At 43.2% G+C, this 25,339-nt stretch overlaps 1 protein-coding gene across 1 annotated transcript in view; it reads left to right on the top strand.

Annotated features, from left to right (window-relative positions):
- The window catches only part of LOC130487795 (aldehyde oxidase 3-like), a 65,806-nt gene extending 40,467 nt beyond the window's left edge, over positions 1-25,339 (top strand). The window contains exons 19-35 of the mRNA XM_056861314.1: positions 960-1,079; positions 3,832-3,928; positions 5,301-5,425; positions 8,211-8,344; positions 8,981-9,068; positions 9,352-9,438; positions 11,126-11,317; positions 11,780-12,007; positions 15,790-15,885; positions 16,192-16,320; positions 17,300-17,374; positions 18,421-18,473; positions 19,293-19,407; positions 20,850-20,915; positions 21,259-21,447; positions 23,973-24,140; positions 25,286-25,339. Coding sequence (XP_056717292.1) covers positions 960-1,079; positions 3,832-3,928; positions 5,301-5,425; positions 8,211-8,344; positions 8,981-9,068; positions 9,352-9,438; positions 11,126-11,317; positions 11,780-12,007; positions 15,790-15,885; positions 16,192-16,320; positions 17,300-17,374; positions 18,421-18,473; positions 19,293-19,407; positions 20,850-20,915; positions 21,259-21,447; positions 23,973-24,140; positions 25,286-25,339 — 2,016 coding nt within the window. The remainder of the gene's footprint in view (positions 1-959; positions 1,080-3,831; positions 3,929-5,300; positions 5,426-8,210; positions 8,345-8,980; positions 9,069-9,351; positions 9,439-11,125; positions 11,318-11,779; positions 12,008-15,789; positions 15,886-16,191; positions 16,321-17,299; positions 17,375-18,420; positions 18,474-19,292; positions 19,408-20,849; positions 20,916-21,258; positions 21,448-23,972; positions 24,141-25,285) is intronic.

The following is a 25,339-nucleotide window of genomic DNA, read 5'->3' as shown; positions in this document are numbered from 1 at the left end:
AAAATGAGGGCCTCATAGTCTTCTAGATTCCTAGACCATGTGTGGTCCACTCCCCCCACCCTTCTCAATCCCATATGGACAAATCCATATGTATTAGGACTCAAGTACTAGGTATTCTATGTGGAGCCATACCTCATCATAACCACATCGGTTGCATTCTGCCAATATCACAGAGGAATGCAATTTGCAAAATTTTGTATGGATTTGAGGCCCCATGTCTAAAATTAAATGACAGACAAGAGAGGTTACAACCTTCCCTATCACTGCAACCCTGATGGGTATGCTGTGAGAAGTCCCTAATAGGGTTGCCAGGTCCCTCTTCACCACCAGTGGGAGGTTTTTGGGGTGGAGCCTGAGGAGGGCGGGGTTTGGGGAGGGGAGGGACTTCAATGCCATAGAGTCCAATTGCCAGAGCGGCCATTTTCTCCAGGGGAACTGATTTTTTATCGGCTGGAGATCAGTTGTAATAGCAGGAGATCCCCAGCTAGTACCTGGAGGTTGGCAACCCTAGTCCCTAACCTTGTCGAGGCTTTTGGGATTTTGAAAAATGGTCATACAACAGCATTTTTTGCAATTACCTTAGAAGGCTGGGTTTAATCAGGGAACTTTCCCACATTACTTTGTCTGCTGAGGAACAATTATACACTGCAGAAAATTTCAAGGAGTGTTCTAGAATGCACAGTCAGTCAAGTGAATTACCAATTAGGCCTGAGGGGCATTATCATTACCTCACACAAAGTGCAGTCTAGAATATTCTTAATGCTCTCCTTAGCAGCACTTTGCAGGGGGAGATCAGTTGCGTTAGGCAAATTTCCTACCAGAGATGCAAGGGACCTCAGAGTTACCCAGAACACAGTTTGAAAATTGATTCCTTAGAACAAAGTTTATCAGAGTATACTGTTGCTGACATTGTGTTGAAGCAGTTCACCTTACCTTCTATTGCTTGGTTTTCCATGCAGGTAATATACATTGGTCATATTATTTGCGGTGTGCTCGCAGAGACCTATGAGCTTGCAAAGGAAGCCACCAAAAAAGTGAAGATAGAGTACGAAGATCTGGAACTGATTCTGTCAATTCAGGTAAAAAAACCACCCTTGTTTTGTGGAACTGCGTAGCATTTTACTTGCACTCGCTTAACTTTTGGGGTAGATGGCTTCCCATCCAGTAGGGGAACCTGTAGCAGAACTTCTCTAAACATTTTCAAGGCGACACAGTCAACAAGGAACTGAAAACATAGCTCCAAGTCAAAGAACTGAGGAAGAAGAAAGGGAACTATAGCCCATAACATCACTTGTCTGAGGTATGATAAGTAAAGAAAGGGTGGCAGAAGAGTGATCATGGTCTTCAGGAAGGACTACTTACTGGGGTGGATCTAGCCATCCTCCAAGTAGCCATCCTTCAGCCTAAGGGGCCTTCCTTCAACATAAAGCGCTCTTCCTTCAATGGAAGAGCTATTTAATTTGGAGGAAGTCTTCTTAAACTGAAGAGAGACTTCAAACCTAATCCAGAACAAAAGACTGGAGTGGTAGGCCAGGGGTTAGATCCAACCCATCTGATAATTGATAGCATTCTTCCAAGGAATGCTGGGCTAGGTAAACCTTGGTCTGGTAGAGACCAAGCAAAGAAAATTATATCCCAGAGAGTTAATGATATTGAAAGGCAGACTGACTTGCCGAGGGCACCCAGATTTATGTCCGCCCCTATGACCAGATACATTCCGGCCCCAGCTGCCTACCTTTCCATTTTGGAAATCCACACCCATAGAAGGGCATTCACTCTAGCCAGGTGTTCAGCCCTACCTTCTGCGTTCTTACAGGGAAGATATAATAAGATCCCAAGCTCAGAGAGATTTTGTCCATGCAATTCTGGGGAAGTTGAAACACTGGATCACATGTTTCTTAGATGCTTATTCTACGAGGTTGCCCATTCTAAGCTGACTCGATCCATGTCTGAGAAAATTTCAGGATATTCTGATAAATTTCAGGTTAGGAAGCTCCTCTCGGAGGAAAATCCCCACCAAATTAGTGAGGTCGCCAAATTCTGTGCAGCAATCTATAAACGTCGTCAAAGTCTTTTACGATACAATCCAAAGGAATTACGGAAAACGAAGAAGAGAGAGGGATTTTTTAAAATATGTGTCAAAATGTTTATTTTTTACCTAACTGTAAATTATTTTAATTATATATACTCTTTCAATTTAATGTGACATAACTTTTAAATAATATCAATGTACCCGTGGTAACATTGCTGTTATGTTCTTAAACTGTATTGGCGCAATGCCGCAATAAATGTACTACTACTACTACCTTGGTCTGGTCTAGCATGTACATAGGCAAGAGAGATTGTTTCACATATTAATAATTCCAGAGGAGCAGCTGTGTTCATCCATTTCAGCAAAATTGCATAGCATTCTTTTGGCACTTTAAAGACTAACAAAATTTTGTTCTGTTCTTGGACTAAAGCCCAGTTCTCCAGTGTCTAATAGACCAAAGCTTATGCTAGAATAAAATGTAATTGAAGTGCCCAAAGTCTCCTTTTTAATTTCACTTAACATAGATTATTTGTGCCTCAATTGTTAAGTGTTCCTGAGTATCTATTCTTACTTTGTAAATTTAAAACACATCGGTGCATAATGGTGATTCTAGTAAAGAAAAAATTAGACCACACAAGACTGAATAAAGCTATGTCATTATTTCAAGGTCTCGGTCACCACTGAGTCTTCTATATGCTATTAGAATACCAGATGTAGCATTCTGCTAGCCTACAGGGTTATATTACATTCATATGCTTTCATCTTCTGAATCACAAACCTTCAGGAGGCCTCACTTGTACATTAGGTTGAATTGAAGTCTCTTGAATCAGGCAGGGCTCTCGGATAGACAATTCATTGGTACTTTTTTGCCTTTGGTGATTTCATGATTACACACCCAATACAAACTTCTTTCATTATATCTAATTCTGAACAATGGCCTCAGAGTACAGATCGAAAAATCTGCACAATGGGGCCATGTAGAGATAGGGAATGTTTTCCTACAAGCTTTAAGGAGGCTTCAGTTTGCAGAAAAATATAGAATGTAAAAAACTACACTGTGGTAGTTTTTTTAAAAACCCACAAATCATAGAATCAATGTCTGCTTCTTTAAGAAAAGAAATCCACTGAGATCACATGAGACTATGCTGTGATATCTTGGTGGCCATTTTGGGAGTTGCTGGGCAAACCCCAACCAACATTGCTGTGGCTTCCAAGCTTCAGTTAATGTAAGCCTGGGACCAGGGGAAGAGAAGGGTTTTAAAAGGTAAAAGAAAAGAAGAAGGGAAGGTAAAGTAGGAGTGGGAGGAGCAAAAAAGAGAAAGCTGGAAAAAAAGGGGAGCAGAAAAGGCTGACCTTCAATCTTCAGGGATTCAATGAGTATTAAAAATGTATTGGGGAAAAGTATATCGGGGAAAAGAGCATCCACCTTTGCTCTTGTTAGGCATGATCCAATGCTTTAGCAAAAGTTAGCTCAGTGCAGCTCTACGGGGGACGGAACTTAACATATCTTAAATAACCGTAAAATGAAGGTGACAATGTTATTCCCATGTTTTCTATGCTCTTTTGGGATTGAATGTCAGGGCTTCGATCTTGCTTAGAATTTCTGTGGGTGTAAGGAGGTGGGCAATTTTTACCGATTCCCCTCTCCCGTGGCAACCCAAAATGGCCCATGAAATGCTACTCTTGGGGATAGCTTGGGTTGAATCAGAGGCCTCCCACAAGAAGGAGGAATTGGTGAAAATTGCCTTCGTGCCTTTGGAAATACTTGGTGGGATCCAAGCCCATGCTTTCACTTTCAGGATGCTATTCGGCATAATTCATACTTAACAGAAGAAAAGAAAATAGAGCAAGGAGACATTGAAAATGCATTTCAGACAGTTGACAGAATTATTGAAGGTAAGTTGTTGGATGGCCTCTTAGTAATCTTGCAGTACTCCTAATATAGGGCAGATCCATTCACATGGCAGGCACATGGTACACTCACATGTGCATGAGTTTTTGTCCCACATATCAATGGCTTGCTGGTTACCATCTGATAACATTTCACTTTATTCAGAAAAGAGACTTGTGAGAATTTGCCCTTAGTTAGGCCTGTTCTGCACGTGCGGTTTTTGTCGGTTTTGACCCTGAACTACTTCGACTTTTTTCTGTGTGTGTTTTGCCCCCTAAAGAAGAAGCTTCAATAGTGTCTCAGCTTTCCTCTGACTTTTTAATGAGCACTTTTACTGCGAGGTTTTTTCTCAAGTCGATTCTGAGTCGGCTTCACTCAACGTGAGGAAATGCTCTTAGTCTGCTCCAGTCTCCTTTGGCTGCAGGTCTTCGTTTTTTTAACTTGGACTGCCCTGGTTGCTCCTTGCTATCCCTCAAGCGCTTGTTGCATGGTTCTTCTCTCTGTCCTCCTATTTGTGATACGGGCTACTAAAGATTGGCTCCATTTGATCCTTCATTCTGTAATTACCATGAATTTTTCACACTGGTTTATGATGAATTCACATGACATCATTGTCAACTGGTTGCATTCCAGTTTATTCTGTACTAGTTTTCCATCTTTTTTTTTTTGTCCATACCAGATTTGTGGCAGTCTTTTTCTCATATCATGTGGTGTAGTGGTTAAGAGTGTCAGACTAGTATTTGGGAGACCGAGGTTTGAATCTCCACTCATGCCATGGAAGCTTGCTGGGTAACCTTGGCCCAGTCACACTCTCTCAGCCTAAACCTACCTCACAGGGTTGTTGTGAGGAAAAACTGGAGGAGAGGAGAATGATGTAACCCACTTTGGGAGAAACCCATTAGGGAGAAAGGTGGGGTATGAATGAATGGATGGCTGGATGGATGGAATGTAACACAAACACATCATGAGCTACACACACCTCAAAGTGCCCCAGAGGCATCGGGGGTGGAGAGGCCTTCTGTCTCTGTTCTCCATTATTGCCTCTTATTCTTAAAGCTTCCCATTCTCCAATTACTTTCTCACCTGTGAAGCTGGTAAACCAACATTTCTGAATGGATCTTTCATAGGGAGGTGGGGAGGCTTTACCAAGATGGTTAGCACCTAAGGAATCCAAAGTTGTTGCTTAGTCTTCGCCAGGAGATGAGATATTTTCAAAGCTTCTGATGATATTATGTCTCATAATAGTACCGCCTAAATGTAAATGGGGATCGTGTGTTCAGGCGCAATTGTTTATAAAAGTTCCAGTGCAGCTAAATTACTTGGGAGAATGGTTGAGATTAGCTTCAAGTGCTTCCCTCTGTCATTGGATTTTAATAGGTGAAAACCGTGTTGGAGGGCAAATCCATTTTTACATGGAAACAAACAGAAGTGTTGTCATTCCAAGAAAAGAAGATAATGAAATGGATATATATGTCTCCACCCAAGATGCTACAAAAGTACAGGTAGCTCAAATTCAAATTATTAGAGGGCCTAAGATTGGAGCTGGGCAACAGCTTTTTTTCAGAACATTCAAGAGGTTTTGTTGTTCATGTTACGTTAACTCATCCCAGTATTACTTCTGGTAAACAGGTTTGCAGGTTTTCTTTCAAAAACCTTGCAAACCCTGTTTGATGATACACAAAAATGGAACACCCCGGACAACAGTTTTTATATAATGCTCAAATATAATTGCTGTATGTAATGTAAACAGTTTCATAATGAGCTTGATTAGATACTCATACTTTGTAGTCAGCTATCAGTGATTACCATACTATAAATGAAGTCGAAAACATTAATGAACTCAGCCAAATGTACAAGACATACCTTTGAAGACATTTCTGGTTATGCTTGTTGTCCAGTTGCTGTGTCAAGCCCAAAAGAGCTTATTTCCATCTTCTAGCTTTACCCAGGACACAGTTGTCTGTGGAGCTGAAAAGAGCTCTGAAAAGACAGGCATTTGAAGAGACAGCTTTTAGGAGTTTCAGCTGCGGAGTCGGACCCAGCGCTAAGCAGGGGAGTCCGGTGCCCAATCCCCTAATATGTTGTGATACTCTATCGGTTGGAGATCAGTTGTAATAGCAGGAGATCTCCAGCTAGTATCTGGAGGTTGGCAACCCTATGTATGCTTGAATGACAATGTCAAGATCAGGCGTCTGTCCCTAGCATCCCATAAGCAAACTCATCCAGACAGGTAGATCTGAAGCGGTAATACTTTATTAGGAGCAAAAGGACAGATTAAAGAACTGACTGCCTACAGGCAGGTGAGCCTGGTAATGGCGAACACAGACAAGTTACATGTTTAAAGGCACTACGGGCTAAAAGGTAAACATCACTAGGCAACCCCGAGATAAGTGGTTCCCAAGAAGACAGACTAAACAATACCACAGCTGCAGAAAACAGGATGAGTGAAACTGTACACAGATGTTTACAGGCATGAGAACCAAGGACTTGACGTGTAGCCAGCATCTGGCGTAACTCATGTCAAGAGCCTTACTCCAGCTAAAAGGCAAAAAGCCTGACAGACACCCGAGACATAGCTGGAGTATAAATGGCCACAACTTTATTAGTTACAGCGCTAGGCATAGGCATAGCATAGGGTTGGGATCCAGACTGTAAAAAGACAGGCATTTGAACAGACAACTTTTAGGAGTTTCAGTTATATGAAGAGGAACATGGCTCTGAAGTGTCTGCAGCAGCATTGTAATCATGCACGTATACTGTTTATGTCAAATTCATTTCCTAATTTCTTTTAGCAGAATCTGATTTGGGGTCATTTATAATCCCAGAATCTAGCCGCGTCACCTCTCTCATAGTTTCTGTACCACCTTTTGGACAAAATGGCCTGTTCCCAAAGTTGGTTTTTTCTGTGTTCCTCTCCATTTCCCCTTCCAAACCCTGGAAAGATTATTCCTAGAGTTAAAAGATCTGCATGGAAGAATATCCACACAGTACTGCAGGGAGGAGAGGGAAGAGGGTGCAGTTATTTCTTGTATATACATACAAAACTGCCTTATACTGAATCAGATCATTGGTCCATCAAGGTCAGTATTGTCTACTCAGACTGGCAGCAGCTCTCCGGGGTCTCAGGCAGAGGTCTTTTGCCATCACCTACCACCTGATCTTTTTTTTTTTTTAATTGGAGATGCTGGGTCCTTCTGCCGATGCTCTCCCACACAACCATGCCCCCTTTGTGTCTTCCAGGAGTGCAGCTCTGCTGACAGAAGAGAGGGGAGTGGGTGACTTCATCCTCTTCCCCCTCTTCACTGCCGTGCTTCAGTTTACACAGCTATTCTGCCTTATGGGTTCCAGTAATGACCTTTTGGAGGGTCAGAAAGAGTGCCCAAAACAAAAAGGGAAGTGGGAGGAGGCGCCTCTTCTGTACATTCAATTGTGGGATAAAGGTCTTCATATCCTCATGTAGTAGACTATGTGAATACTAAGGTAGCCACATGCCCACTTATGAGGGAGGGCTTCCACTGGTGGGTGGACCCGCAATCCCATGCTTGCTCCTTGGACCAGTGGGAGAAAGGTCCAGGGGCAGAAATGAAAGGTGCGCGATGAATGACATCACATGCTGCTCGCTGCCATTTCTATCCCCAGTACGTGTATTAAGTGCCATCAAGTCGCTTCTGATTCATGGCGAACCGATGAATCAATGTCCTCCAAAAAGTCCTATCTTTAACAGCCTTGCTCAGGTCTTCCAAATTGAGGGCCATGGCTCCTTTTATAGAGTCAGTCCATCTCTTGTTGGGTCTTTTACTGCTTCCTTCAACTTTTCCTAGCATGATTGTCCTTTCCAGTGACTTCTTGTCTTCTGTCCCCAGACCTCCCCCTAAAACTCCTGGTAGGGTTGTTCCAGGTACTAGCTGGAGATCCCCTGCTATTACAACTGATCTCCAGCCGATAGAGTTCACCTGGAGAAAATGGCCGCTTTGGCCATTGGACACTATAGCATTGAAATCCCTCCCCTCCCCAAACCCTGCCCTCCTCAGACTCTGCCCCAAAAACCTCCCACCAGTGGCGAAGAGGGACCTGGCAACCCTAGCTCCTGGGGATGCCAGCCACCAGCCTGGCATCCTAAGCGGATGCAATTTTACGATTATAGATTTTAAATTTAAAATCCTGGGCCACAGAAGTATTTGAGAGTAGCATTAATGTGTCTAAAATGAAGGGTTGGAATAAATGAGCAGTAAATATTATGGGGAAAAGACAGACCTATGTTATAGCCTGCTTTCTCTTTTTTTACAGGAATTAGTGTCTACAACATTGGACATCCAGTCCAATAGGATCTGGTGCCACACAACGCGGGTTGGTGGAGGTTTCGGAGGGAAATGTTCAAAACCGGCATTTTTTGCTGCGGCAGCAGCAGTAGCAGCACACAAGTAAGAGCTCTAGCCAACTAAAACTGCTTCTATTATTAGTTTTTTAAGAGTCAGTAAGTTGGATCCAGATAAAATTGGTAGTTTCACTTATTCCTCCTTCCCACTGCATAGCCCCCCATGTAGTTCCTCAAGGTTATTATTGTAAACTGCCTGAATCAAGAGGAAATGCAGAATATAAATGTTTTAATAAATTAATAATAAATAAATTAAATACTTTATCCCTCAGGAGCATCCTTTTGTGGAGATCAGTGGGAAGGAGGAGACAGGCAACTGATGGAGCCAGTGTGGTGTGGTAGTTGAAAGTGTCGTACTAAGATCTGGGAGACCCCGGTTCAAAACCTCACACTGCCATGGAAATTTGCTCTATGACCTTGGGCCAGTCACACTCTGTCAGCCTACCTGTAAACCACTTTGGGTCTTCATTTAGGGAGAAGGGCAGGATATAAATGGAGTAAATAAATGAATAAATAATTTTTAAAAATAAAATTCCAACCCGGTGTTGCATATCGTGATAAGTAGATATATTTCGGTATGTTGCACGTTTTGTCTAGACTATGTCGTCTGGATTTGATATTTGTCCTCATGGCAGCTTCCCCTGAAGTCAGCACGAGTCCATGTCTGTCTATCTGTTTGTAGAACTGGCTGCCCGGTTCGTTTTTTCCTGGAACGAGATGATGACATCTTCATAAATGGAGGCCGACACCCCTTTTGGGGGAAATATAAAGTAAGTAATACTTATTCTGACATGTTTAGGTAGGGTTGCCAACCTCCAGGTACTAGCTGGAGATCTCCTGCTGTTACAACTGATCTCCAGCCGACAGAGATCAGTTCGCCTGGAGAAAATGGCTGCTTTGGCAATTGGGCTCTAGGGCACTGGAGTCCTTCCCCTCCCCAAACAGAGTAAATCCTATTTCCTCTATTTGTGCAGCCTCCAGGAAAATTTCCAATAAATTTCAGACAATAAACAATGTTTAATATTTATCCTTGCTGTGATGTTTTATTTTTAGGTGGGATTCATGAATGATGGAAAAATCAAAGCTGTGGACCTCGAATATTATATAAACGCTGGATGTACAAAAGATGAATCTGAATTGGTACGGTTCTTACAAAGTAGTTGAATGTTCATGACTAGAAAAATGGAATGAAATTGTGTTCAGTTCTGCCTTATGAGGGAAGAGGAATTTCTTGGGTTTTTACTCTTTGGAGCAAGAATGTCTCTGTGGCTTAGCTGCTTAGAGCCAGTGTGGCGAAGTGGTTAAGAGCGGCAGACTATTCTGGAGAACTGGGTTCAATTCCCCACTCCTCCACATGAAACCGGCTGGGTGACCTTGGGCACTCTCTCAGCCCCACCTACCTCACAAGGTATCTGTTGCGGGGAGGGGAAGGAAAGGCAATAGTAAGCTGCTTTGAGACTCCTTACGGTTGAGAAAAGTGGGGTATAAATACCAAATCTTCTTCTTCTGGAGTAGAAATGCATTGTGTTCTAGCCCTGGTCTAAATGACAAACTTACCACTTTTAGGTTGGAGATTTGATGTCCGTAGTGAGTACTTGCCATGCTTGTAATTGTGTGTGTGTCGCTTCCGACTCATGGCGACTCCATGAATGAAAGTCCTCCAAAATGTCCTATCTTTGACAGCCTTGCTCAGATCTTGCAAATTGAAGGCTGTGGCTTCCTTTATTGAGTCAATCCATCTCTTGTTGACTTGTAATTGCAACTGTTAATATGAATTGCGTAGCATAAAGATTTTAAAAAATAGTTGTGAAGATTGCCCCTCACCCTTCCTTCCTGATGTCTTTGCCCAAGAGGTGGTGGCTAACCTGTATGTATGAGACCTTCTCTCTCCTTGCCACCTTTTGTCTTCTCTTCCTTTCTTTGGTCTGGCTACTGCCATTCAACCTCTGCCCTTTCTTCCTCTAGCCACCGTATGAGGCACAGATAAGGGCTACGTGTCTGTGAACTTCCTCTTACATGCCTTCCTCTTGCCAGCTAACTATCTATAGTCCAGTCAGATGTTTCTGGTCTATGGCCATTTCCGCACTTATAACTTACAACAAAGTATCCTCATGGCTGATCTACTAGGTTTGCAGTGTATTCGACGTTTTTGCCCGCATGCTGCCTCTTTCGCCGTTCTATTCCTTCCTCCTAAGAATGTTTCACCCTGTGTGCACCTTCCAAAAAAAACCACCATTATGTTCCCCTAGGGAACATCACATCATTTGTGACATTGTTTATGCGCAGGACGCTTCCCCCTCTTCCCCCCTTTTTCGTTTTCCTATATAGGAAGGTGCTCTAGCCACCTTCTGAAGTTAACATTTCAAAGTTAACATTTATTTAACAGGCCAGCGTGGTGGCTATTCTGCCTCCCCTCTTCACCACCAGCAGCCACTTCCATTATGGCTGCCGCTCTTCCCGGCGAACCTCGTGGCCACTTTAAAAGCACAAAAAATGGTTGGCGAGAGAGGAGGGGGAATTGGGAAGGGGGAATAGGAGGGAGATGGGCAAAGTGATGGGTGTGTGCAACGGAGGGGGCGGAGAAATGAATAGCATCTTAAACATTTTTAATGGAGGCGGGGCCGAAGCGGCCCGAAAAAGGCCCCAAATATTTTACTTTATTCAGGATCCGCTTTTCAGTTCCCTTAAATCACCGCCATTTTTTTCAGGAGAAAACCCCCCTGAAAAATACCAATAAGGTATTTGGGGGGGGGGGTTTCAGATCGACTTTGCCGAATGTACACCCCTACTCATGTTTACAAATTTACTATCTATTCCCATGCACTAGGTAATAGAATGGGTGGTGCTAAAAAGTTTTAATGCTTATGACATCCCCAACTTCCGATGTCGTGGACGGGCCTGCAAGACTAATTTGCCATCGAATACTTCATTTCGAGGATTCGGCTTCCCACAGACAGCCCTTTCTGCAGAGATCTGGGTTTCTGCTGTGGCAGACGAGCTCGGCTTGCCTCATGATAAGGTAAATAATGGAAAGATAAGTCAAGTGGGGGGGGGGTTCTTGTGTAATTCGGGGTGGTTTAGCAAATGCTTATTCTCAGGCCCACAAATACAGCAACTACATGACAGGTTCCCCCGCCCCAAAATGGAGATTGAGTGATGGGGTGGGGAGGTCTTTACTTATGGCAAGTGTATCTGGCAGTTATGGAGTCAAACGCTTTGATAGCAGAGTATGGTTGGAGCCCCAGAGTATGATTGGAGTACCCACAATACAGCAACCTTGCTGAAACTAAGGAGCTCTGGTCTGGTCACTGCCTGGGTAGTAGACCCTCACCTGAGCTTCATGATGGACAAAAGGTGGGATATTAATGTAATAAATAAATAAGCTGGGGTAAGGAAAGGTAAGTAACAGCTAAATGTTTTCCAAGATGGTCTATAACCACTTGGCTCAAATAACAATATCTTGCATGTCTCCTTTGTGAAGGTCCGGGAGATGAACATGTTCAAAACAGTTACTCTCACTCCCTTCAAAGAAGAGCTTGATCCCAGGAATATGGTCGTATGCTGGAAAGTATGCTTGAAGAGGTCTGATTACTACAACAGGAGAAAAGCAATTGAGGAATTTAACAAGCAAAACTATTGGAAGAAGAAAGGGATTGCGATCATTCCCATGTTGTTCTCAGTTGGATACTATGAAACATTTTACCACCAGGTAACCACACTTCAGATACCTCCTCTTCTATAAATCAATACAGAAGATCATATACCCTAGTATAATTGATGTTGCTTATGGCCTATTGAAATCTATTAAAAATTAAATCAAAAGTTTCCATCTAGACATTAAAAAGAGTTTTCTAACAGTTAGAGTGGTTCCTCAGTGGAACAGCTTCCTCAGGAGGTGGTAAGCTCTCCTTCCCTGATCTTCGGCAGATCACGAGAGGGAGGGCATCTTGGCCATCTTCTGGGCATGGAATGGGGGGTCACTGGGAGGGTGGGGGGAGGTGTGAATTTCCTGCATCTTGCAGGGGGTTGGACTAGATGACCCTGGTGTTGGGTGGTCCCAACTCTATGATTCTATGATTTATGATTCTATAGAGTCAGACAGATGTAGCACCAGGAATGGGTGTGGATGTTCTATTGAGAAGTAAATTCTACTTTCCCTGCCATCACTCCTGAACAGATAACTGGCTGCAGAGTGAAAGCTGATTGGAGGAGGAGAAGGCTGTTTTATTTATTCAAAGTGTATGCACGGTTACGCAATTAAAAGTGTATGTAGTGCTTTATTTATTTATTTGCACTTAGAAGCACTGACACGCTACGCCAGTAGTGAAGTAATTGGCAAGACCTGGGAAAGGAGTAAGGGGGTGCCATCAATAATAATAATTAAATGCCAACTGAACTCAAGACCAGAGAGGTCAGTTCCCCTGGAGAAAAACGACTGCTTTGGAGGGTGGCCTCTATGCTATTACATCCCACTGAAGTCCCTCCCCGAACCCTGCCCTCCTCAGGCTCCACCCCCAAATATCCAGGAATTTCCCAGCTCGGAATTGACAGCCCTAGGGGTGGGGGTGGGAGTGTACCAGGGTGTACCTAGTACCTAGGGTTGCCAACCTCTAGGTACTAGAAGGATAAATAGGCACCACTGTACCAGTATCACAAAGATTAGAAAATCAGTACCAGAGCAAAAATTGTTAAAAAAATGCAACAAAATTTATCTTGAAAGGTACAAAATTGACACAACAACAAAAATATGTACAACATATAAAGGTCCACAATCCATTAAAGAACAACAAGGTGCAGCCAGCCTGTCAACCTAGGTTGTATGGATATCTCAAAAGTCTCTATAAGAGTACTTTCACCATTGTAGACAATGTTGTTCACAACTTGCACAAAATGATGCCAAATTTCACAAGGAGGATACGGCCGTTTCAGATCTGATCGAATTTTAGAACACAGATCCAGAATACGTGTGCACCTCACCAGCGCACCAGTCGTGGACCATCTTCTCCAGTTTCGCCATAACGAAAATGACTTGCGCTATTTTGTTATTTGGCGCTTGAATGGCAAAAGATTTGACAGACGAGTTGACAAAAAGATATTAAGGCAGAAAGAGGCATACTTCATTCACCTAATACCATCACACCCCATGGCTTAAATCTAGAAAATGATTTATCCTGCTTTCTGTAAGGCACTTGCTAGATTGAAATTGTGACATGTCCCTTTGAGAATAGCGATCTCAGCAGCGGCTTCAATGTAACAGCCACTAATCCCCCTCTCATACACACCTGGGAGCTATATAGCAGTTAGTAACATTAGAATACCATACTGCTTCACTGCTACACTTTTCTTTACCCTACATGGGAATTGTTGACCATATTGGAATTTGTTCCGTGAAGACTATGCAGACAAATAATAAATATCCGTAAGTATGTTTTTAATCATATAACTGTATTATTATGTGCCTATGAAACATGATGACTGTAGGTATTATGCTTATATATTTTTACACTTAAGGAAGGACTGATGAAGAATTTTTCAACCAAGAATTTGAAACGGCCGTATCCTCCTTGTGAAATTTGGCATCATTTTGTGCAAGTTGTGAACTACATTGTCTACAATGGAGAAAGTACTCTTATAGAGGTTTTTGAGATATCCATACAACCTAGGTTGACAGGCTGGCTGCACCTTGTTGTTCTTTAATGGATTTTGGACCTTTATATGTTGTACATATTTTGTTGTTGTGTAAATTTTGTAGCTTTCAAGATAAATTTTGTTGCACTTTGTTAACAATTTTCGCTCTTGTACTGATTTTCTAACCTCTAGGTACTAGCAGGAGATCTCCTGCTATTATAACTGATCTCCAACTGATAGAGATCAGTTTACCTGGAGAAAATGGCCACTTTGGCAATTGGACTCTATGGAATTGAAGTCCCTCCCCTCCCCAAATTCCGCCCTCCTCAGGCTCTTCCCCAAAAACCTCCCGCTGGTTGTGAAGAGGGACCTGGCAACCCTAATCAAGAGGGGCTTTCACAGCTGAATACTATCCAGTTAAAGAAAGCAGGAAGCTAGCATATTTTAAAAGGGAGGAGATGTGTCATCTCTTTGGGAGAAAACTCCATGAAGTTAACACAAGAAAAGCCATGCTGGATCAGACCGATGCCCATCAAGTCCAGTAGTCCATTCACATAGTGGCCAACCAGGTGCCTCTAGGAAGCCCACAAACAAGACAGCTGCAGCAGCATTAGCCTGACTGTGTTCCACAGCACCTCATAGAATAGGCCTGCTCCTGTGATACTGGAGAGAATAGGTATGCTATTTTGTTCATTTTGACTAGTAGCCACAGATAGCCCTCTCCTCCATGAACATATCCACTCCCCTCTTAAAACCTTCAAAGTTGACAGCCATCACCACATCCTGGGGCAGAGAGTTCGACAATTTAATACTTCCTTTTATCTGTTTTGAATCTGTTTTGGGGGTCCTTTGCTGGGGATGCCATGATCAGGGTTGCCAACCTCCAGGTACTAGCTGGAGGTCTCCTGCTATTACAACTGATCTCCAGCCGATAGAGATCAGTTCACCAGGAGAAAATGGCCTCTTTGGCAATTGGACTCTATGGTATTGAAGTCCCTCCCCTCTCCAAACCACGTCCTCCTCAGGCTCCGCCCAAAAAACCTCCCACCGATGGTGAAGAGGGACCTGGCAACCCTAGCCATGATGCTACACAACAGAGTATTGTCCTGAAAAGCAATTAAAAATTCTTAGAATAATAGTTAAACAGCCAGACATACTTGTATAGGTTATTTTCTCTCTGGGTTTTCCATTAAGCCTTAGTACTTTTACATGAAAATGACAACTGGCTACATGTGCCATGCCACAAATCTGCCATAAAGCTGCTAGTACTCATTAAGATACACCAGAGGGCTCTGTTACCCTGCAGCTGTACTGGCAACTCTTAGAGGCGGCAGTCTTCCACGGGTTTCAAGCAGAGTCCCATCTCGGCTCTGCTACTTGAGAGCCAGCGTGGTGCAATGGTTAAGAGCGGTGGAGTCTGATCTGGAGAACTGGGTTTGATTCCCCACTCCTCCACATGAGTGTCAGAGGCTAATCCGGTGAACTGGATTTGTTTCTCCTCTCCTCCACATGAAGCCAACTGGGTGACCTTGGGCTAGTCACAGCTCTATCAGCCCTACCTACCTCACAGGGTGTCTGTTGTGGGGAGGGGAAGGGAAAGTGATTGTAAGCTGGTTTAATTCTTAAGTAGTAGAGAAAGTCGGCATATAAAAACCAACTCTTCTTCGTTAGCAACTGGACCTTGCATCTATATCCTGTGGAGTCCACCAGTTAGTCCCCTATTACCAACATGGCAGTTTTTCTGCCCTCTTTGAACAAGGTGTAATCTTGCTCCCAGTAATTTTTTGCTCATCATATTGTTAAGCACCAGGATGATGTCAGTATGGTAGCTATTAATGAATTAAGTCTTCCGTTTCTCCATAGGCTGCAGCTCTGGTGAACATCTATGTAGATGGGTCAGTGTTGGTGCATTGTGGTGGATCTGAACTGGGACAAGGGCTTTACACCAAGATGTTACAGGTAGGACAAACATCCAACTCCTGTGTACAGTACAAAATAGAGCTAGGGAATGAAAACTGTTGTGCCAGGGTAATATTAGGTATACGTTCTGATTAGGTTTTATGTAAAAGTAACTGGATAAGTTCCAAGATCTTGTTTTTGTTGCTGTTGTTTGTTTGCTTGTTTTAGCGAGACCACAAATTTTCTAACAAGTTTGTTCCTTTATTCACTTAACTTTAACTGCAAATGTTATGTTCATTCTCAGTTTGAGACTATGCTATCGTTCCTAATAAAAGCGATTATATTTTATGTTTTCCAAACAAAAAGGTTGCCAGCCATGAATTAAAGATACCATTGTCTTACATACATATTTTTGAAAGAAGTACCGTTCCAATACCAAACGCAGTTGTGACAGCAGGATCCATCAGCTCGGAGGTCAACGGTAAAGCAGTCCAGGTTAGAAAGCTTATCTTGTAAGTAACATCTCTGAGCCTTTGGCCATTTATGGAGGGCTGTTTCCCTGCGGTCACCCCACTGACTGCTTCGGGGCTTCCTTTTGATTATATATGCCTTTCCTGACCGTCAGAGGTTGCCCACATTTTCCAGATTCTGGCTAAAACAGCATCCAGAAATCATGGGCAAAATGCGTAGGGAAAGTGAAGCGATCTCTGACGGTCGGGAAAGGCATGCATAATCAAAAGGAAGTCCTGAAGCAGTCAGCGAGTGACCATGAGGAAAACAGCCCTGCATAAGTGTTCTTTGTATCCCCTACTGTACAGTAGAATCAGATATTTTTTCAGCATTTGCAGACCCCAGTCTCAAAGGAGTTAGTCATGGTTTATTAACTTCACAGGAATTTAGTCCCATGGGCTCCCATAGTAAATGTAATTTAGTCCCATGGAGTCCCATAGAGTAATTGTACATGCTATTAGTCTTACTATGCCTTAAGCATGACTTACTTGCTCAGGATTGAGTCTTCTATGTTTAGTTAATAAAGTGTTTAGGATAAAACAATTATCATTTCAGTATATTTGTTCCTACTATTATAAACTTTTCAGTCCCAGCCTTCCATCCTGAAACTCCAGGGTTGGTTACAATAGAATTAAAATCAGTGTAAGTACACCAACTGTATGTAAAATGACAACCAGTCAAACAGCAGCCTCCAATTATCAACTACAGTGAAAAATAAATCACCAATATTATTAAAATGTATTGATTGATAAATGATTGTCAGAGACAAGCAGATCCATCATTTCAGTTTCACCACAAATTAAATATCCTCTGGGATGGACCAAGGCAAACTTCTCAACTTTACTTTCTGCTTTATTACATTTAACTTTTGTAAAAGGTTGTTCAGAGAATGTTAGAAAATGCACATTTGATCTTATTGTTGTGATATATTCATCCTGTTTTCCCGTGCCACTTGTTCCAACAGAATGCTTGCCAAATTCTCCGGAAGCGCCTACAGCCAGTCATTAAAGAAAATCCAGAAGGCAAATGGGAAGACTGGGTAAGCACCATTTGTATTCTTAAAATGGAATCGTTATCCTATTCAGATCCCATGTTCGCACAGACAGTTGGATCCCCATATTAATTCCTGCTTGTCTAGACTGATTATCAGAATCAACCTGGTAGGCAGAGCTCTAAACCAACACAATAGAAAGTACCTCCTCTGTGAAGTACTTTCGGCTGTGCTCTATTTAGGGTTGCCAACCTCCAGGTAATAGCTATTTCAACTGATCTCCAGCCAATAGAGATCAGATCACCTGGAGAAAATGGCCGCTTTGGCAATTGGACTCTATGGCATTGAAGTCCCTCCCCTCCCCAAACCCCACCCTCCTCAGGCTCCACTAGGGTTGCCGGGTCCCTCTTTGCCACCAGCAGGAGGTTTTTGGGGTGGAGCCTGAGGAGGGCGGGGTTTGGGGGAAGGGAGGGGCTTCAATGCCATTTTTCCCAGCTGAACTGATCTCTATTGGCTGGAGATCCGTTGTAATATCAGGAGATCTCCTGCTAGTACCAGCAGGTTGGCAAGCCTAGGCTCCGCCCCAAAAACCTCCCGCCAGTGGCAAAGAGGGACCTGGCAAACCTAGCTCTATGTTTGTATACTACTGACATTGATTGGAGCACTGTGTGGAACCCCCTTCCCCAACACATGTCCATGGGGTTATTCCTCCTGCCCATGTCCCAGGGTTATCAGGTCTTTCGCTCCAGTGGGAGACCTTCCACCCTCCTGCTGGGTGGCAGGGGGAAAATGCCAGGCGGAATGCTGCACAACCAGGAAGTGATGTCATTGCATTGTGCAACATTCTAGCATTTGTCCAAGATTCTATGGTTAAAGCAGAGAGTTTGGGGCAAATGCTGCAGTATCACCTCCAGCGCGATGATGTCACTTCCAGATCGTACCAGAAGTGATGTTGTGGTGCCAGGGCAATGCCAGCAATATAAATCCTGCCCTCCATCTCCTGCTAGAGAGAAATGAGGTTCTGTTTAACGCTCCCCACTTTTTGTCTGTGTATGAATCTGTTTGCATGTCATTTAGTGGTCTATCTCTTGCAGATTAAAAAAGCTTTCAAGGAAAGCATCAACCTCTCAGCTACTGGCTACTTCAAGTAAGGAATCCTTTATCACTTACAAACTTGCTGCCTTTGGGGATCATAGAAGGTGCATGTTCAGGCTGTGTGACTTAAGGTTCAAACATATATAACATTGGGAATTCCATGAAAGGAGCTCCCAGCATTTTTTTTCCTCTAAAAACTAGGTGTATGAGGACCCAATCTAAATCAAGACCGTAAGGGAAATAGTTTTAAAGCCCTCTCCCATACCTTTTCCCCAACCTGAAATAGGCTTGGGACTCGCTATTTCAGGGCTGGACAAATTCAGGTGCCAGGGCAACATGGCACCTTGAAGACATATTCTGGAGATCCAATGTCACCTCTCTGACAAGTCACTGTGTTAATACAGGACAGCCTCATCCTTTTAGGATTAGCCTGTGAGGTTCCAACCAGCTGAAAGATGTTGCTTGTACTGCACAACAGAGACTCCAGCTGGGTGTGGTGAAAAGTTCATAGCCGGGTTTAAAGAGGCAGAGTCTGATTCCACTGGAGAAGCTCAGTAGTGGATGTAGAAGGAGCAACGTTCCTCAAGTATCAAGAGGACTGTATGCCTGGTCCAGAAGATAAAGCAGACCAGATGCTTCAGCAATAGTCAGGGCTCAGCTGAACCTTTAAATGGGAACCAACAAAAAAACAACCATGACAAAGGGGTAGTCCTATGACCCAACTGGTTTCCTTTCTGTTTCCCAGCCTATGATGGAGCAGCATAGAACATACCAATAATCTGACATTTTGATATGAAGTCCGGTTGAGAATTTCTTTTAGTGAAAGTGAATGCCTAGCATCAAAACAACCTGGGTTTGTTTCTCCCATCAGAGGCTATCCCACCAATATGGACTGGAAGACAGGAGAAGGCCATGCTTTTCCATATTTCGTTTTTGGTGCTAGTTGCTCCGAAGTTGAGATTGACTGCCTGACAGGGGATCATAAGGTAAACAACAAACGTTTTCTAGCGTTGCCAGTAGAATCAGTGGCTCCCAGTACCCAGTTTGAATATGAACCATGTCTTCATCTGTGGAACTATCTGTCACCACTCACTGGGACACCATATGGATGAGTTTTTAAAATGACCGTGGTCCATGCAAAGTGGGAATCATTGGTAGTGTGACGAACAATGGGGTTAAACTGCAGCAAAAGCTCGGAGACCAAGAGGGGCCGGAACCAAAAAGCTGACACTGAGCTCTGAGAGGGAGAAAGCATTCTGAGCTGGGTAACTAGACTGAGAAGAAGCGGTGAAAGATACTATGCTGGTGAACCTGTGTGACAGGGAGCAGCGAACAACTCTGTGGACCTAAGGGTTCTGAATAGCCTAAGCTAGCAGAACACACAACCTGTGGAATGACAGGATTGAGAATTGGGTGAAAAGGGGCCCTTTCTCAGGTCACAAAGGGGATTTAGTCTCTGGGACAGAGCTATTCTGGTTGCAGGGTGGTGGGGAGGATTACTGCCACAGGTGTGGGGTAGTCAGTGAGAACTGGAAGAGGGAATTTGGTAATTCCCCATACTTCTGTATGTTCTCTGGGAATAAGAGATTCAAGGTCTCTTCATTCCTGTTAGCTGGGCTGGGAACAGAGTCTGTGAAACAATCTGTGAGAATTCGGAGGAAAGGAACTGAGCTTGAAAACGAAGAACTGAAGGAACTTAACTTGAGAAAACATCTAAGCTAAAGACAACTTGAGTGACATCTAAACTAAACTCTCTGAAAGAATTCTTGTGTACATGTATGTGATTTTGTGCTTTTCCCTCCAATTCAGCCTTTTCCTCAAAAATCCATCTTGTGAATACTGTTAAATAAATTTCCCTGTTTTGTTTGTTATCTTTAATAAGCCTCTTGCATCAAATTTCTCTCTGAGGTAAAACTGGTGTGGGACTGGAGGAGAAGAAAAATAATCTCCTCACAATACACTCAGACTAACACTTTTCCCTCAGCATACACAGTCAGGCTGAGAGAGTGGGTACGAAATAAGGGTAAAAGGGGGGTGCGTCATAGGTAGCTGTTAGCCTGGAGAGTCAAGGTATACCTGAGCATAAGATGTCCACAGAGTTTATGCTATAGGTTTAGAGCATTCGGTGTGCCACATACTTTAACACAGTTTATCTGGACCATGCATGGCACCATAGCCATGTTTCTGACCTGGATGGACCACAGGTTAGCCATTGGCTGCACTATAGTAAGGTCTCTCCTTGGGACTTGCTTTGTAAAAGGATTCTTCCAATTCCAGGGCTATTTCAAGATATGGTTGATTCTAGAGCTTCCAAACGCAAGAAAGAGAGATCATAATCTATGATAATATTGTGGGTATGATGGTTGTCTTCATACTTTTCTTGACTATTTATTTAAAAAATGTGCTGCTCGTCTTATTTGTCTAACAGACTCTCCAGACAGACCTTGTTATGGATGCCTGTTACAGCATCAATCCGGGAATTGACATAGGACAGGTATGTACCAGGTGTATCACTCGTACTGCAGGCAAATATTCATGGAGCAATCCTTTATTTATTTAAATAAGTTAGCCCAATTTTCTCCCATTCTGGGGACTCAACACATCCTTGTCTAATAGGCTTTCTGATTTTAAAAGGGGTACCAAAGGTACTATTTTTCTTAGAACGATGATCTATATGACTCAGTATAGTTCCAACAGTGCTATATTTGATGCCCGTCTAATGGATGGGAAGAATCCTTGCTGCTATGATCGAAGGGGAGTTGGTCTGGTCTTTCAGGCTCTGAAAATCATTTAGTTTTGCCACACTTTCTGCAAATTATGTATGTTTACTCCCTCAGATTGAAGGTGGCTTTATACAGGGCATTGGACTTTTTACTCAAGAAGAAATAAAATTCTCCCCAGAAGGAGAGCAATACACGCGGGGTCCGGACACGTATAAAATTCCTGCAGTTTGTGATGTCCCCGAATTGTTTAGAATCTACTTGCTACCAAACACAAGAAACCCAATTGCAATCTACTCCTCCAAGGTAAATATATGAGATTTGCAAATAATATAGTAGTTAAAGACAGGTCTGTATTGTTCAGTTGCTGTTTCATTTCACTTGCAAAAGGAATTTACTGCATTAATCTCAATGTAGAGTCTTCAGTGATAAGCCATTCCCTGTCTACAGAGAGGAAAAGACTTGCCTGTTTCCTTTTAATGTTTTCATACTCCAGTAATACCTAAAGTTACTCTTAAATTTAGGCAGTGATGCCTACAAGATTTAATAACAGATAAAGATAAGAGCCCAGTGGCGCAGAGCGGTAAGCTGTGGTACTGCAGTCCAAGCTCTGCTCACGACCTGAGTTCGATCCCAACGGAAGTCGGTTTCCGGTAGCCAGCTCAAGGTTGACTCAGCCTTCCAGCCTTCCGAGGTCGGTAAAATGAGTACCCAGCTTGATGGGGGTAAAGGGAAGATGACTGGGATAGGCACTGGCAAACCACCCCATAAACAAAGTCTGCCTAGTAAACGTTGGGATGTGACGTCGCCCCAGGGGGCTACCTTTACTTTTTAAAGGTCTGCCAGTTTGGATATGGCAAACTAGTAAATCTGGATGTCGTACAAGTACTATTGATTTTAGTGGATTGCATAGAACTCTTTTTCTTGGAAGATGTCTAAACAGTCTGGGGTCTGATTATATGTTGGGCCCATTCATAAGACAAGGACACACATGCTTATCTAGGATGCAAGATGTCATTGGTAAAAAATGGTCTACTCTGTCAGGGTAAACTTACCCTTAGGCCCCAATTAGATGCTACGCTAAGGACATCATCTAAAACCCTTCCTCTGAACAACTTAGGGTGCCTGCTAAGCCTAACGTCAACATAACTCAACAAAGAATGAAGCCAAAAATCCACATCATGTTCTTCCCCCAGACAGAGGAGGCAGAGCTCATACCCACCTGTGCTGTATCCTATCCTGGTGCACTTAAGACCAGGGGTGTTGAACACAATTGTTACAAGGGCTGGATATGACATAAATGTCACTTGGTCAGGCTGGACAGGGCCATGCCTCACCAGCCCAGACCGAGAGGGGGGGTGGCTGCCTCGTGGGCCAGATCAGAGCTCTCATGGGGATGGATCCGGCTGCCGGGTCTTAAGTTTGACCCCCCTGCTTAAGACACTTCTTTGTCCAGAGCATAAGGTCCTGACTGCCAACAAGAAGTGCAGAGTCCATAGGTAGAGAGTGTCCATAGGATAAGGATAGAAAACGGTGAAGAGGTAGACTTTAGAGGGGGAGAAAAGCCTAGCTCACAAACCTTTCTGAGAAAAAACTGGTGACGCTGTTGTAGCTATCAAGGAAGAACTGAGTATGATAGCTTAGCTCTACTCACTCGAAGCATGCCTACTGGTTCCTCTTTCCCTGAGTTGAGTAGAGCCATCGGTTTTAGCTTAGCTCTAGAAGAATCCAGATATACTCTGCAAGGGCTCAAGATAGGGTTGTCAACCTCCAGGTGATAGCTGGAGATCTCCCACTATTACAATTGATCTCCAGTCAATATAAATCAGTTCCCCTGGAGAAAATGGCCGCTTGGGCAATTGGACTCAGTGGCATTTAAGTCCCTCCCCTCTCTAAACCCCGCCTTCCTCAGACTCCACCTCCAAAATCTCCAGGTATTTCCCAACCTGGAGTTGGCAACCATAGCTCACACAGTCTCTGTGTGACTACACAGGCAATCGCTTGAAGAATAGCACTTACAGCTAAGCAAACTCTTCTATTAAGGGATCTTTGAAACAGTGATGAAGCTCGTAAGAGGATTACATACAGCCCTCCTTTGACCAACGAGATGCAAATTCTCATAATTGCTGACACAGTAGTGAAGACCTGATATGTGCACTCAGAAATAATTTATATGTTTTTAGAAACCAAATGGACACTACCCTATGTCTCCAGTTGCTCTGTGGTATTCTAGCCTATAGTATGATTTGTGGAAAAACATGTTTCTTCTGTTGGTTATCACGCTACTGGGAAAGGAATATTGCTGCTGTAAAAAGCAACAATGATTAAATCAGGAGCTGTAACAAATACAAAACAACCACCACCATCAAATACTTATTTGTTCTTGATTAGATAGAAATTAGCCCATGAACAGCAAACAGGTGCACAAGCAAAATATCGTTGAGTAGACATGACTATTTATTTTTGAAGTGTTGTGGCACTTTAACGAATAATATTTTGTTTTAACTAAATTGATATTTATTCATTCAGTTTCTACAAGACTTCCATTCATTTGTTCTCTAACAGGTCGCCCCTCTGGAACCTTCCTTTTCCATTTTTGTGTGGCCAAATCTTTATTTGTCTGTGATTTGTTTATATGGTGAAGTCAGTTGCCACTTGAAAGAGCGTTTCAAAACATTAGATGTCAAGACTATCTTGGCCAGATCTTCAACTGGACTCAACCTGAACTGCTGCATGACTTTAAATAGCGCTATTCAGTAGCTGCCAATCTTTTATTTCTAATCCAACTTCCCAAGCAATCTGTTTGACTGCCTTTTTTGTCTTACTCGCAGGGTATGGGAGAAGCTGGGCTGTTCCTGGCATCCTCCGTGTTCTTCGCGATAAAGGATGCCGTGGCAGCCACCCGGAAGGAAAGAGGACTGAATGACGTTTTTATCCTGGACAGTCCACTGAACGTAGCGAGGATTCGCATGGCATGTGCCGATCATTTCACAGAGATGGTAAGGACTTTCTAAATATCACATGAAGACATGAACACATGAAGCTGCCTTATACTGAATCAGAACTCTTGGTCCATCAAAGTCAGTATTGTCTACTCAGCCCGGCAGCGGCTCTCCAGGGTCTCAGGCAGAGGTCTTTCACATCACCTACCTGCCTAGTCCCTTCAACTGGAGATGCCGGGGATTGAACCTAGGACCTTCTGCATGCCAAGCAGAGGCTCTGCCACTGAGCCATGGCCCCTCCCTTGAGCCACAGCCTCTCCCGTCTCTGCTAGTCACTACTTGCTCCCAAAGAGCATTGAGCAACCCTTTGGGAGCAAGTAGTGACTTGCTGAGAATGGCGTTCTTTTCCTATATTTAAGGTATTCATTCTGATATTTAAGGAGCCTCGCCTCCTTGTACACCGAGAGCTGAAGAAGCTGCCCCCGGTGGCAGCGAAAACGCAAAGCATCCGGACGGCGTTCTCGATCTCCCTCTTCTGCCTTCTGTTAAGAAATAAGAGACTTATGTACTGAGTTTCTCTGACTTTAATCTAAGGCATATGAATTTATTTTTATTACAGTTGGCTTGCGTGTTTGTACATATTATTGGTGTCTCTGAAGTAGCTTTTGCTACTTTTTTGTATTGAGTCCATTTATAGACTTGATAAGTTTCCGTTGTCACACCATAGCACTTTCACTTTTGTAATTGTCAATATATGTTTTTTGCAATCATTTGAGAGCCTTGTACTATCTTTACCTCAACCTCCAGGTAGTAGCTGGAGATCTCCTGCTATTACAACTAATCTCCAGCTAATAGAGATCAGTTCCCCTGGAGAAAATGGCCGCTTTGGCAATTGGACTCTATGGCACTGAAGTTCCTCCCCACCCCAAACCCTGCCCTCCTCAGGCTCTGCCCCTAAAATCTCCCGCTGGTAGCTAAGAGGGACCTGGATACATGCTAGATAGTAGGCAGGAGATGGGGCTTGTTTAGCGGATTTAAAGTGAAATTATAGGAGACTGGGGGGAGATTAGTTCTCTTGTGGGTTTTTAAATATGAAAGCAATGTGCCAGGAGGGGTGGAATGACAATATTTGATTTTAAATTTATTTCATAACATTCACACTTTAAAATATTTTTTCTTTCCCTTTTTTTTTTTTTTTTTAGATTCCAGTGGATGAACCTGGGACTTATAAGCCATGGGCTATTGATATAAATTAA

This window comes from Euleptes europaea, chromosome 15 (genome assembly GCF_029931775.1).
Source record: "Euleptes europaea isolate rEulEur1 chromosome 15, rEulEur1.hap1, whole genome shotgun sequence".
Classification (NCBI taxonomy): Eukaryota; Metazoa; Chordata; class Lepidosauria; order Squamata; family Sphaerodactylidae; genus Euleptes; species Euleptes europaea.
The sequence above is the reverse complement of the archived record's forward strand: the minus strand, read 5'-3'. Positions and strand labels throughout refer to the sequence as shown.